The following is a 13,300-nucleotide window of genomic DNA, read 5'->3' as shown; positions in this document are numbered from 1 at the left end:
AATCCATACTGATTCTGGTAGACGGTACCCGAAGACGCCTGGTTGAGAATCCTCTGACATGGCGCTGTTGGTTTCGGTGAGACTCATGTGGTCTCGCCGCCAATAAGCGTTCGGTTGTTGGTTGATGCGTCTCTGTGCTGGCAGCCAAGATAACAAACCAACAGCAGCAACAACAGCCTGTCGTTGCCACGTCAGTACCCACTGCAGTTTCGTATAAATGGAAATGCATCATGCCAAGATAGCGGCCAACTAGAACACCCATCGCCAGCCAAGGTTTCCATTGACTATACCATCCAGGACGGAACCAAGTGTTGGGCCCAGGATCGTTCCGAAGGAGTAGAAAGCCATTGACCCAGGTCTTTCTCCCGGCGCGTAATTAGAGGTCTGCAACCACGGCCCTTCCAATGGCCATAGGAGCGCCCCCGAAACAGCTCGCCAGGAAATGGAAAGTGATCAGATTTTCCAAGCTGTTGCTGCGGGCGCACTCCACCGTCCAACCGAGATAAGCAGTGATTTACAAAAGATATATGCCGACACGCCTGCAATGGTCGGTAAGCGGCGCCAGAATGAGGGGTCCCATCCATGTTGAACCCAAGAATGCAGACTGTCACACGGAAAGAGCCGAGAACCTTACCACTCCCATCTGGGCGAAACATTTGCAATACTTTCGGAACACTGTATGCCAGCATCATCGATACAGGGAACCTGAACTTTTGTCAGTTCAACACACTCAACAGCCAGCCTTTCGGCATTGATTGTGGACAGTAGGTATACGTGAGAAATTCGCAGTATGCCGCTGAGCCCACAATATACCATTTTCGTGATCTTTGGCATGCTGTTGGGTTTCTGCTAGACGCTTGCTGGCCTTCGTGTTCCTTAGGGGTAGCGCAGAGGTGATCCTGCGACTTGGTGTCACTCGTGGGGGAGCTATCCGCCATGATAGACGGCAGCCTGTTGTACCAATCCAATAGCACTAGATGTTGCCTCAAATGCCTTGAAAAGTCCAAGCGGGTGTTCGAACTATTTATTTCCCGGTGACGAGGCAAGAACGCTATTCAACCTTGTCACAGAATGCGGCCAATGGTAAATCAAATCCGGGTTTTCCACGGCTTTTGTGCAATTATATATGTCGCAAGAGAGGCCGGTTTGATATACTTGTGGATGTGATATCTCATGCAGACACACATTGGCATAATATATGTCCCACCAACCGGTGAGAGTGGCACAGCCTGCTGTTCTGATGACGAGCGTGCGAGCTTCTTACTGGAATTAATGTGGCGATTGTAGGTATGAGGGAAAAGATATTAATCCAACGGCATAATATAAGAGCACGTAATTAGGGACACCCATGACTGACCACAAGGTAAATTGATAGGCTGCTTCCAGGTACTCTCACTCACGTGGGATAGCAGCAACGAGGAGTTGAAAGGTCTCATAAGATATGACAAGCCCCAATCGGTATTCAAGCCCCAAAATTCACACCTAGGAGGCTCCACAAGGAATATTGTCTTTTTAAAGTCACCAACTTGCGGTGGATGAAAATAAAGTCCTCTAATGACGACGCCAGCGGTTCCCAAAGCAGAAATAGTGGCCAGACCAGACGCAAAGCCCCGGTAAGTCTCGAACTCACGTACATATGTCCCACATATTTTAGAATGATCTCATCAAGAATAATCCTGGTCCCTGGAATAGGAATATCACCACCGGTAGAGGAATGGGGGTTCCTAAATGGTGTTCGAAGCGAAGAGCTGTAAAACCATGTAGGTACCGGATATCTGAGCAATGCTTGCGGTGTTTTTTTTTGCTGAAACTTGACTTTTCTCTCACAGATACCGATTTTTTTTGTGACGCATAATTTAGGTGGCATTGCGGTGAAACTTGTCAGTCATTCAAACTATCTCCTTGTCATCTGTTGCTTGGGCACTCACGGATAGAGAGTAACCTATATAAGCTCTATCGCTACTTAATGCGAGAAATAGGGCGGACACCAGAAAAACAGTCTTTTGTTCTCCAGGACCAAAAGACTTCCTCCAAAACGATGCCGCCGCCGTACTTGCAATTGACAGTCAGGGGGGTATAATTATTGGAACCGAAATTTGAACCTCCTTAGACAACTCTTCAATTTACAGAACAAATTCAATTGCAAAGAAAAACTTGATTTCGGACGGATGACATGAACCTTTAGCCTCAATTCGACAGGTCATCCCTCTGTTTCTTAACAGAACTTACCTGAGTCTCCCTTGCCGTTCGCTTTTAAGTGTCGAGAATGGTGGCCAAATCACCCCCATAGAGAGCCGCAATTGTTATTGCTCCTTGGTTTGCTTAAGAAAATCTCTTTTTAGAATCCCTCCCTGACGCATTTTTTGGTCCACGTGTGGGTTGCAAATAACTCCACTCATGATTGAACCATCTGTTCATCGTCGATCCGGTTCACATCGATGACTACTAACTTCACTCAACAACAGGATGGGACGCATCGGCCGGTATCCGTTACCTTTACTTGCCGGGTTCATAGTTTTCCAGACTGATGTTGAAAGCTATCATTTTTCTTTTTTCTTTGATCAATGGAAATCGGCTTGGGATGGTCGTCCTCAGGAGCCATTGGGGTTGCTCATCGTATTCACAAATTGTAAATCTGATAAAACACAGAGTTTGAGGATAGCATACATTCTTCTGCTTAGATGTTTATTGAAACTCCATACCAACCCTCTGTTATGCGTCAGATCATGTTCATGACGTATGATCCCTAAACTTGTTTAGCAAAATCCACTCATGGGGTTACAAGATATCACCTACGATTCGAAGCTCTCCGACGTTATTTCTCGGCAGACATCGGATTCTGAAGAGGCTTGACATTGGCGCTGGTTCCGTCCACCACGACAATTTCACCTCTTTTGACTCCGTACTCCACCTCGGTAGTGGCTCCTTCGGTGACCGCATCCTGGTTCTGAGGTGGCCAAGTCTTCTTCCATGGTTGAGACTTTGCGGGCTTCGAACAGTTCATCTTGATTGGATGTTATGAAAATTAGATAGAAGAATGGGTTTCGGTAGATTTTGAACCGTACTGCACTGAAGTGATGGGGCTTTTGGCTCCTTTGATATGAAAATCAGATGGTCACAGACCTTGAGCACGGATAATCTGTCGTTGAAAGGGGTACAGTGTGTCCACCTTCAGGTTCCTCGTATCAGTCTCGACGATATTGATTCCTAAGACAGATATTCCGATTGGAAAATGGACAACGGATCGAATCTGGAATGAGGTTCTTCCACATTCAGCACGGAAGGTAGCGAGTGTGTGATGAACGGAATATGGACTGATATCAATCAGCGTGCTAGTGCGATTTCGGAGTCCCAGAGCTCATGGCTTCTCACCGCTCTGCGATTATCCCTAAATACCAGCTCATCTACAAGGGTACATGGTACTTTCCCTTCGATATTACACCGCTTGATTACTCCGGAGCAGTAGCGGTTAATAAACCCCCGATCTGATGGGTGGGAAAATAACGAGTCATCTCCCGACCAGCAACTTGCCGCCATTGAATCAGCTGCACTACATGTAGCATTAAGGAACCTTGAGATTCGCTAGCTACTTGTATCTGTTTGATTTTGTTGAGCACTTTCAACGCCTTGTAACCCGACCGGTCAACCGATCAACGGCCACACCTGAAAGTAGGGAGTGAAACTAATTACGTATGAAGCCTGGAGAATCATGGAGATGCTGGTGTTTTGAGCTGTGTGTGTCAAGTGCGACTTTGAGATCGATGTCAATCCTTCATAGCGTCAATATGGGCTGGTAGGGTCAGTACATGGATAGAGGAAATAGGCCACAAGTTGAGGATCACGAGAGCATCTCGGTGTGCGTAAACTGTTGACCGAACGTAACACATAAACCAACACGTTGGCCTGGCGATCTGCAAGTTTTCACAGCTTTCTTGGCCATGCTGTATCAAGAGGCCCCGTTGCGGCCGCAAGACGATACGGTATGTCTTCGATTGGCCGAAATCGGAAGGAAAATTCTGGTATCTTGAAAGCAGGCGCCCGTGTTATCATTTTCAACATAAATCCTTACTCTTCCGACGTTGCCGATATCATCGAGGACTTTCTTCATTGGAGCCAAACCTCCCACATCTGTTGGCTCATTTGAAATGGCGCTGCCCTCACCCGTCCGTCTGACAGCGTACATGTATTTTTTAGCTCGCGACCCGAAGTACGAACACGAAAAGCCCTACACTCTTCGATACGTACCAAGCCCTCTAGACGGGATTCCCCAAAGTAACATTGACAGAGTCCAACATGAAGTCAAGGTCCATGACTTGCGCCTCCGGTCCTTAGACTACGACGAGTGTGGCTTCACGGTGGCCAACTGTCCATCCGCCCTGCAGTATGACGACTACGCAGACACAGATAAGATCGAGAAAATCCACGCTCTAGAGGTCATAGGTGCGGTGAGACTCGCATTGGCGGCCACCTCAGTCGATCTGCTCGACTACGTGGTCAGTACTTATCTGGAGTCGGGAAAGTTGGCGGACTAGCGAAGCAGGCTGTAGCTGACGTCAACTTAACGTACGACATAGGTGCGCCGGCGACATCCGAGCTGGCCAATTGCGACAGGTGGTTCGTACGCTTTCAACCAGCCTGCTTCCAGAGCGCATATCGGTCAGTTCTCACTTCACGGTACCCCGCTCCTGAGTCTCACTGACGTTACTTCGAACAGATCATACCTACGAAGGCGGAAGGGCCCTTATTCGAGAAACCTTTGGCGAGAAGGCAGAGTCAATCTTGGGAGGGCGTTGGCAATGTGTCAAGTAAGCCTTGATTTTAGACTCCCGTGTTCTCAACACAACATGACCGCAAGCCTCAACATCCAGACCCTTTTAAGCGTTTCACTGGCTTAACAGCTGCGGCATTCCGAAGCCTACCATCAGCTCGGTGCAGCCGAGACTCTGCCACGTTTCCCTCTGTACATGGATCACTCGGAACCACCCTTCTCATGCTGTCATTGGGCTAACTGTTGTGGCTTACAAGCGTGTGGCATCCTCTCCGAGGTCCTTTAGTCGATTGGCCTCTGGCAATGTGCGATGCTCAAACTGTCGACTTTGCACGCGATACGATGGCGGGCGACGTCGTCGATCGTGACCATGTTTTCGAAAACACTCAGATCCATTTCAACGCGAGGCAGACATGGTTCTTCCTCTCAAATCAGTTGCCGACGGAACTGATAATCTTCAAGAACGCCGACTCTCAGGAACCAATGGGGGCGACTCCAGGGGTTCCCCATGCCTCATTTGACAACCCCACCACACAAAAGGAGGACTTCAGAAGAGAGAGCATTGAAATGCGGATCTTGGTTCGATGGAAATGAAGAAGAAAGCTATGCGTGCCCACGGAGTTATTGCCTCTAAAGTCCGTCATCCCCCGTACAATGAATGCTGCATGTATGGTCAATCCGACTTCATGTCTCCCCAGTTAGTCTCGAAATACTCAGAAAGTGGTTGCAAAATCTCGCGGTCTACGTCTTCCGAGAAAGAATTTGCAGCCGTCGTGAGCGAAATCGCACCTGTTTCCCGAACCACTTCGCACTTCAAGCATGCCTCCACCACTGCCTGGTACGCAACACTTATCTCCTCCTGCAATATCTTCCGCTCCAGAATAGTCATGGCAGTGTCGTAATCCCTTGCATCCTGACTGTCCTCTGCAAGATCCTCAACATTCGCGTTGCCATATTTACGCACGTCTCTTAATCGAGAAAGCCTCATGCCCAGTGCCAACTCGATCAATGCAAACCCGAGCCGAATTAGCAGCGGTTCCCGAAGATACCGCCAGATTCCGGCTGGCTTTCCTGTGACTTTCCCCTCCGAATTTGGCGCAAAGATGGTGCGCGTTACAAAGAGTTGGACTTCCCTGGGATCATCATCCTTGACAGAAAAGTCGCTCCATGTCCACCATTTATCAATCCAAGGCGTTGACCAAAATTGAACAATAGCTAAAGCCAGCCTCTGGGCGATATCGACTCGCTTCTGGCGGGATAATAGCCACTCCTCAAATTCAGGGAGCTTCTCATCCAGAGGTGTCACGTGCTTGCCTGTTATTGCTGATTCCATGTGGCGTGCTGCAAAATGCTTGTCCCCATGGCCAAGTGTACCAACTGTTTGGCAAGATCTCCGAGGGTTTTTGACGTTCTTATCCAGACTTTTTACCAGATTGCACATGTCGTCAATTTCTCTCCCGTTGTCATTGGAGTCAGAGAGCGGCCGGTAGAACAACATTGGGAGGGCGCGAGTAGCTCGTCTTTCGTGAGATCCGCTGCTGGTGCTATTGTGACGAGATCGTGACCATGATGTCCGATAGTCGTCCTGCCTGCTACATTGTCAGCTCTTGGTAACAGCAGCATGAGAGGTAAGTCGCTCACCCTGGGCTCCTGCTGAGCTCCACCCTTTCAGGTGTGCCCACTATAACAGGCGCCGCATTTCGTTCAGTTCTATTCGGATCGTCCTCGCTTTTGATGTTGATGGCTGATGCCTTGGATATCGTAGGAAGCCGCGATTCCAAAGAAATCTCCGAAAAAGATCTTTCGGGTTGGTCACCGACATGAAAATATACTTGAAAGTGAGCGTCCCCATTGACATTGAAATCTGCCTCATGTCCTTCGCTACAGCTGCAATGATAGCTGTCTTCTAGAATTCGTGAGAAATCATTGATGTGCTTCGGAGCAACGCGTCTCGATCTAGACATGCTTGAACCCCGTCGTTTCCTACTTGGAGCAGAAAAGTTCCAGCTTGGCGTGATCCTGGGCTCTTCGAAAACCTGGACGAGTTGCTGTAAGTCCTTGTTGTGTTCTTTCAATCTATCGAATGATTTTTGGAACTCCGAATGAGGCATGTTCATTCTGATATGGCGCAAATGATGCTTCACCCGGCTCCGCCGCGTGCCGTTGAGTAACTAGCCTACAGTGAGTACGATGCTAGTTGATAAATCATACATATGAATGCCAACTCACTAGCTCTGCCTGGCCATTTTCAAGTTGGTTACGGAGACTAATCATCGACCTTTCGATGTGTTTCAAGACAGACTCCATCAACTCAAAGTCTGTCGGACCAAGACGGCTGCGCAACTTCCTTCGAAATGACGGTGTTTGCCAGGGTGAGGGATCGGATTGCTTGGCTTCGACGTTTGCATCGTCATTCTCGATAGTACTTTCTCCATGTTCTTGAACGAGCTGTCTTACACAGCCTTTGTAAATCGTCTCTTGAACCTCAATCTGGAGCAGAAACAATCCCCGGTCATCTCCTTCCTTAGCTGCCTTGTATCCTTTGACAAGACTCTCAATAATGGGCCATAGTCCGAGGACTAGTCCCACCGCCTCAATGCCTGACATTTCGTACTCGAAGCTTGACAAGTCGCACGTAAATTGAAAGAGAGCTCGGAGAATGTATGTTAATGAAAGCTACCGAGCCCATTAGGGTAAACGTTTCCTGCTTCATTTAAGATGAAGAGAGGCCTGTCAGCCGCAGCCTGATCGAGCCTTCACATGTGCTAGTACCCAAGTTCCAATAATCTACAGGGCTTTCAGTAAGGGTGGTCTAGGAGCGGGGTATGATCATCACACAGTCCAAACCCAAGCCACGTAGCCCTACTTTGGCCATTGACGTTATCTTTGGCACCCACGTTTCGCCTTGCAACAGTCATCCTCTCTCTCTCTCCTGCAAGTCAGCAGCACTTCCGTCAGTACATTACAATGAGAAAGGCAAGATTTGTACGCATGGAGACCAGTCAACTCTCTGTGTTCGCGGACTTTACAATTGCCCGGCATGCTGACTGCATCCAAGACTCAAATTTCGTATGTGCCGCATCATATGAGGGTGCCAGAAACATGCCATCTATTGGTAGGTTTCTACCTGCTTAAAGTCACACCACATATCCTGTTCTGCATGAAGCACGGTACTTTGCTGTTGAAGGATCCAAGCGTTCCGCCTCGCCCACCATCATTTTCGATCCCCGGCTGCGGTGTCCCAGGGCACTTTGCTTGGCGATTCTGCCTCTTCACTTACCAAGGCAAACGCACTCGGGAGTATCCTAATAATTTGAACTTTGATCTGCACCACTCTGTTCATGGGTCTTCGTTTAAGCTTTTTCGAAGTTCATAGCTTCAGATTTTCTCGATTGGTACAGCTTATCGCTAGCTCCGATAACCCTTTTACCTACTCATATTTCTCGGTAATAGGATGGAAAGGCGCCCTACATCAGTTGTGTACGCTGCCATGCGTTCCGGAAGAGATCGAAGGGCAGTTTCTGGAGAAAGAGCTTTGATAGCGGCCAAGTTCGAAGATTGTCGTGAAAACCTCCAAAGTGTCTATGCGATTTGCGACAATCTCAAGGCTGTTCATCCCGAGATCGATCTTGACATTGCTGATCAAGTATTGACATCGTTCAAAACTTGGGGCAACGACATTGGGGCCTCTAGCTATAATTTGGATCGAAGTCTGCGGCTGAATCAAAGACTTCGAGATCAGGTTGTTGCGCTACTAAAAGTCTTTCGAGATGAACTTCAGCAAGGTAGCATGCCACGAACCTCCACTTGGGTAGAACTTTGCCGCGATTACTGACACTAGATGATCTACAGACATCGAAGCTCTTCAGTTTCATGGATCCTACCAACAAAGGGACCCCGAGATAGTCGATGCCCATCTTGACGAACAGCTGGATCTAGAAAGTCCGCTGCAGCAAAGCGAAAGTACACTGATAGCTGCTGAAGTCCACGAGGTCTTCCTTTGTGCAGAAGAGTCACTGAAGCAGCTTAAGTCTCTCAATCCTGCTTTGAGAGAGGCCTATCCAGAGGATCTGGATGGCTGCTCGGGTAGCTCCAATGCTTCCGGCGATACACTGGATAATCCAGTACGCGAGCATGTGGAGTTGACTAGATCGATGTTTCCTGGCGCATCGAAAGTTTTGGTCGAAAGGCTCGGACGAGCCAACTGGAGACGACAACAATCCTTGCGCGTTTTGCGCGAGAGAAGGGCCATTGGTATCAGCACCAAGGTCAAGATCTCCAAACTTGGTCCTAGGCAGGGCCCCCGGCGCGATGTTGCTGTTGACGCTTTCAACTTCCAGCAGCCAGCCCTCAAGGTCGGCAGCGATCACACAAAGCCCTCAGTTCCTCGAATAGAGAAAAGTCTGGACGAATCATACAGGCACAAGTCCGTCTCTGGCTCTGACTACAGCAACTCTTCACGTGCAGAGACATCCGGTGCACCATCCCTGTTCTCCCGTCCCCATCTTTCTCGCGCAGCATCATCCACATCTTATGCGCAGTCCATGGCTCGAAAGCCAGATCTGACCGCTTCCTTCCATGCGCCTGAGCAACGACAAGTACCATTACCGCCCAAATCCTTGGATGGCCAACCCTTCACCTGTCCATATTGTTGTTTTGAGGTCAACCTATACAAAGAGCTCAAAACCACCGAAGATTGGGAAGCCCATGTGTTCGAGGACTTACTCGCTTATCTCTGCACTTTTGATAAGTGCGACTGGAGTCGTAAAGCGTACGGAGTGCGCGACGAGTGGTACCACCACGAGCTACGAAGTCATCTCATACCTCAAGTATGGAGCTGCGAATCTTGTCAGCAAGAATTCAAGACCAAGCCACACTTGGAGCAACATTTGTTAAAGTCTCACTCAAAAGACTTTTCACCGGATGAGGCTACTCAAATGGTGTCATTCTTGAGGCCTATTCACTCTCGCAAGTCCTTCTCGCGAGAAAGATGCCCTCTGTGTCCATCTCCGTTGGACCCAGCACAGATGAAGGAGCATATCGCGGAGCATTTAGAGCAATTAGCTCTGACAGCTGTGTATGGAGAGGAGTCTACGGAAGAAGACGATAGCGATGACATCATGTCGCAAAGCGCTAGCGATAACATGTCCGAACGAGGGACGAAACTCCGGCTCCTGCAAGCTTTTGCTGATGAGCAAGTCGCACATTTGGGAGAACGTCCGAAACCGGCCGAGGACATTGATGAAAACGATATCGATGATGTTTCTGACGAGGATAAACCAGCACCAAGCTTTTCAGGGGTGGCAGAAAGTGAATTACCCTCGGGTGCTTGGCGAGTACAGAAGTTGATGAATGTTGGCGCCCGCCTGAACCGCCAGGTCGAACAAGGCTCCAATCGATTCCTTCATCGGCCCCGATCTGATACGGACTCAACCTCGAGATTTCCGCTTGTCGAAACAAGGACTTTCCCCAAAGATGAAAATTTCAAAGGGCGTGAAAAGGAACTAGCCAATCTCTACAAGATCCTTTCGGAGCCCGGCCGAGTCTATGTACTGAGTGCCGAAGGTGGTATGGGGAAAACAGCTCTGGCCGTTGAGTTTACCCATCGGTATGAGCAGTCGTTCGAGTACATCTTCTGGGTTCAGGCCGAGACACAAGTCGGCGCTTCGGAAACTTTCAACCAGATTGCTCTCATGCTTGACTTAGCACCTCCGGGCACTGATTCGGAGGAGTTGACAAAATTTGGGCGAGAATTCCTGGAAAGTACCGAGAAGCGATGGCTAATGGTCCTCGACAATGTGGAAAGGTGGGATAATATTGACGGGTTCACGCCAATGAAAACATCTGCAACAACAGGAAGCATCCTCATTACCACAAAGCACCAAGAGCTAACAGCACCATCAAGGCCAATCAACTATTATCGCAAAACCCTTCAAGAGCTACCGACGGAAGAAGGAAGAGATCTTTTGCTTCACGGGCTACCCTCGGATCTTCGGCCATCGGCTCACTCCTTGCGAGACCCCGAGTACAAAGCTGCAGGGGATCTGGCAACTCTGGCCGGCTTACCTTTGGTAATTGTTCTCATCACCGGGTATATGAAGGCAATGAATTGTAAGCCGTCAGAGTTTGCTAGCTACTGGGACTCCTGGTGGATGGACAACAGTCCAGGTTCTGGGCCAGAAGACCAGAAAAGTACCAAAGGGAAGCTTGACACCATTATGAAGATTTCCACAGAGGATCTCAGCAGTGATGCGAACAAGATCCTCCGGATCATGTCTTTCTTAGACAGTGATGGAGTTCCAAAGGACCTTTTGGTCGTTGAAAAAGGTCAGAAATGGCCGACTTATCTACAGGCCTATAGGTATGAGCCCCAAATATCATGATCCTGAACTATTCAGCTGAATTTTCCCAGGATCGAACCAATTCTGAATCAACTGATATCCAAGCACTTTATTTCTGAAAAGACTCAAGAAGGCAAGAAAATGTACATCGTCCATCGATCGGTGCAGATAAGAATCTTCCGGGAGCTTCACAAGAAGACTCGACAAGCTGAAGAGCTCTTCAAGCTAACTGTAGAGCTGGTCCGTCGGCGACTCCCACGTCCTTCTTTGGAATTTCCGGACCAACAAAAATGGAGTCATTTCAAGGAATACTTGCCACATGTTGCAACCCTTCAGCGGATCTACTCAGACCAAAATACAGTGGTTGCTTTAACGCCATTCATCGAGCTTGCCGAGCTGTTCAAAGACGGCGGAGTTCTGCTGTGGCAGAGGTTTCTCCGGAATGATGCCATGCGACTTCTTTTAGCTGCAGAGAGAATCCTCGATCAGCTTGAAACCAATCACGACGAACTCAGAGCTGAGATACATGTCACTTTGAATCTTTTGCTTCAATACCTTGGAATTTCCCGCCGCAAGGAGATCAGTGAACGGTCAAAGAAGATCCTTGAGTTCAACCAAGATCGTGCAAGGCAGCTTGAAATTTCTGGGAAACTCAGCGATGTAGACAGAATCCGAGTCATCAACGCTTTCGCGGACTACGCCAATTCATTGCTCCAATGCAACGATTTCAAGGCGGCTGAGTCGATATACAAAGACTGCCATGAACGTTTGCTTACGATCACGTCTGAAGAGTCTGACCCTTTTTCCTTTGCAAAGCTTGCGCATCACATGGCTTATTGTAGTATGTATCGGCACGCCTTCAAGGAAGCCATTCAGCTCGCTGAGAGGGCTGTAGAGCTCATGGAGGTATTTGGCGACAAGTTGCTTGTCTTGCGGTTTCAGTTCGACCTTGCCTGCATCACACTACAGAGTGGTGACCTGCAGGGCTCTCTGAACCAGCACGAGATCATCCTAGCTGAAAGGATCAGACTACAAGGCAAAGATAGCTACTTCACTCTGCAAAGCCAGTATGCTGTAGGCGCATTGTACTCCTACCTAGAAAGATGGGACGACGCCGAGTGAGTCATGTCAATTCCGCTTCAGTCTTGGCTCAACTAATGAAATAAAAGATGGCAAATCACGAACGCCTTGCAGAAAGCCGAAGGTAAGCCAGGTAAAAGTGTCTGGCCTGATGCTGCGACTGCAAGAGCCAAGTTCCATCTATCCCAGATATTGAAAGCGCGGAATGGTGGCGAGAGTTCAAAGGACGCAGAAAAGCTGGCCCAAGAAGGAAAGGACGTATTGTCAAAGTTGCTTGTTTATGATGACATATACGGAGTCAAGGAGGAAGACACAGGTGCATTATTCGATCATTTGCAGCCGGTTTTCGGAGGACGCTGGACCGGACTGAGTCTCTTGAAGTACGTATCGAAACCAAGAGCAACCAAGTAGGTTTGTACAGCGAAGATATGTCGTTACCAAGGGCTTCTATTTCTCGGTTTAGGTGGAAACGTCTCGGTGTATAGTCTGCATTTACTTTCCTCATGGACTTGCGAGGCACCATTACTGGTAAGAGCTTGTGAACGACAGGGTGGCAAAGACATAATGAAGTAGAATATCGCAGCATGATAGACATCTTATTGTGCCTCCATATGACTCTCGTTCGCCGAGGAGCGCGGATTTACCAAAAACCTGTAGGGTGCGCAGCAATGTAGATGCAGCAAAGATCTTCTGCAGCCCCTTACAACGGCCTCGGAGAACCGTCCCGGCCTTCCCATGCTCCTCAAAGCTTACTCAACCAGGGGAGCATGTGACTATGGATTCGCCAGCAGCCAGCATACCGGCTAACAGCCGCAGCGTGTGAAGTTCTTCATGCCAAGGTCCAAGACTTAGACCGACGAAAGCGCTTGCACCACAGGTTTGTCCTATCCCCAATCCTCCAGTGCATCCACATCGAGGCCCTGGAGTGGGTCAAGGGTGTCAATGTCAGGATAGCATGCAGTTGGCACATCAATCTGAAGGTAGTCTAGGACTCCAGTATGCATTCCTCCTCTGTGGCTCATGTCGCCAAATTGTGATCTCCACTCTCCCAGCCCTTGTCCTCGTCCCTCGTCTGTGCTTCTCTCGAGCAAAGATGAGATGGAAAATGAAA

General features: G+C 48.8%; 3 protein-coding genes across 3 annotated transcripts; 2 read left to right on the top strand and 1 right to left on the bottom strand.

Annotated features, from left to right (window-relative positions):
- Window positions 1–4,145: 4,145 nt before the first annotated feature.
- Window positions 4,146–5,362, top strand: CORC01_11620 (uncharacterized protein; the record flags this gene model as incomplete). The annotated part of the gene is made up of 4 exons (XM_022623243.1): window positions 4,146–4,493; window positions 4,575–4,656; window positions 4,715–4,805; window positions 5,026–5,362. The coding sequence occupies 4 exons, from the start codon at window positions 4,146–4,148 to the stop codon at window positions 5,360–5,362; spliced, it is 858 nt and encodes a 285-aa protein (XP_022470231.1).
- Window positions 5,363–5,441: 79 nt separating this feature from the next.
- CORC01_11619 (uncharacterized protein) lies at window positions 5,442–7,375 on the bottom strand (the record flags this gene model as incomplete). The annotated part of the gene is made up of 4 exons (XM_022623242.1): window positions 5,442–6,357; window positions 6,410–6,674; window positions 6,756–6,939; window positions 6,998–7,375. 4 exons carry the CDS (start codon window positions 7,373–7,375, stop codon window positions 5,442–5,444), a joined length of 1,743 nt encoding a protein of 580 aa, XP_022470230.1.
- An 883-nt stretch (window positions 7,376–8,258) lies between these two features.
- CORC01_11618 (uncharacterized protein) lies at window positions 8,259–12,600 on the top strand (the record flags this gene model as incomplete). The annotated part of the gene is made up of 4 exons (XM_022623241.1): window positions 8,259–8,553; window positions 8,621–11,129; window positions 11,181–12,227; window positions 12,279–12,600. The coding sequence occupies 4 exons, from the start codon at window positions 8,259–8,261 to the stop codon at window positions 12,598–12,600; spliced, it is 4,173 nt and encodes a 1,390-aa protein (XP_022470229.1).
- Between the last annotated feature and the right edge of the window lie 700 nt (window positions 12,601–13,300).

This window comes from Colletotrichum orchidophilum (genome assembly GCF_001831195.1).
Source record: "Colletotrichum orchidophilum strain IMI 309357 chromosome Unknown Scaffold_129.1, whole genome shotgun sequence".
Taxonomy (NCBI): Eukaryota; Fungi; Ascomycota; class Sordariomycetes; order Glomerellales; family Glomerellaceae; genus Colletotrichum; species Colletotrichum orchidophilum.
The sequence above is the reverse complement of the archived record's forward strand: the minus strand, read 5'-3'. Positions and strand labels throughout refer to the sequence as shown.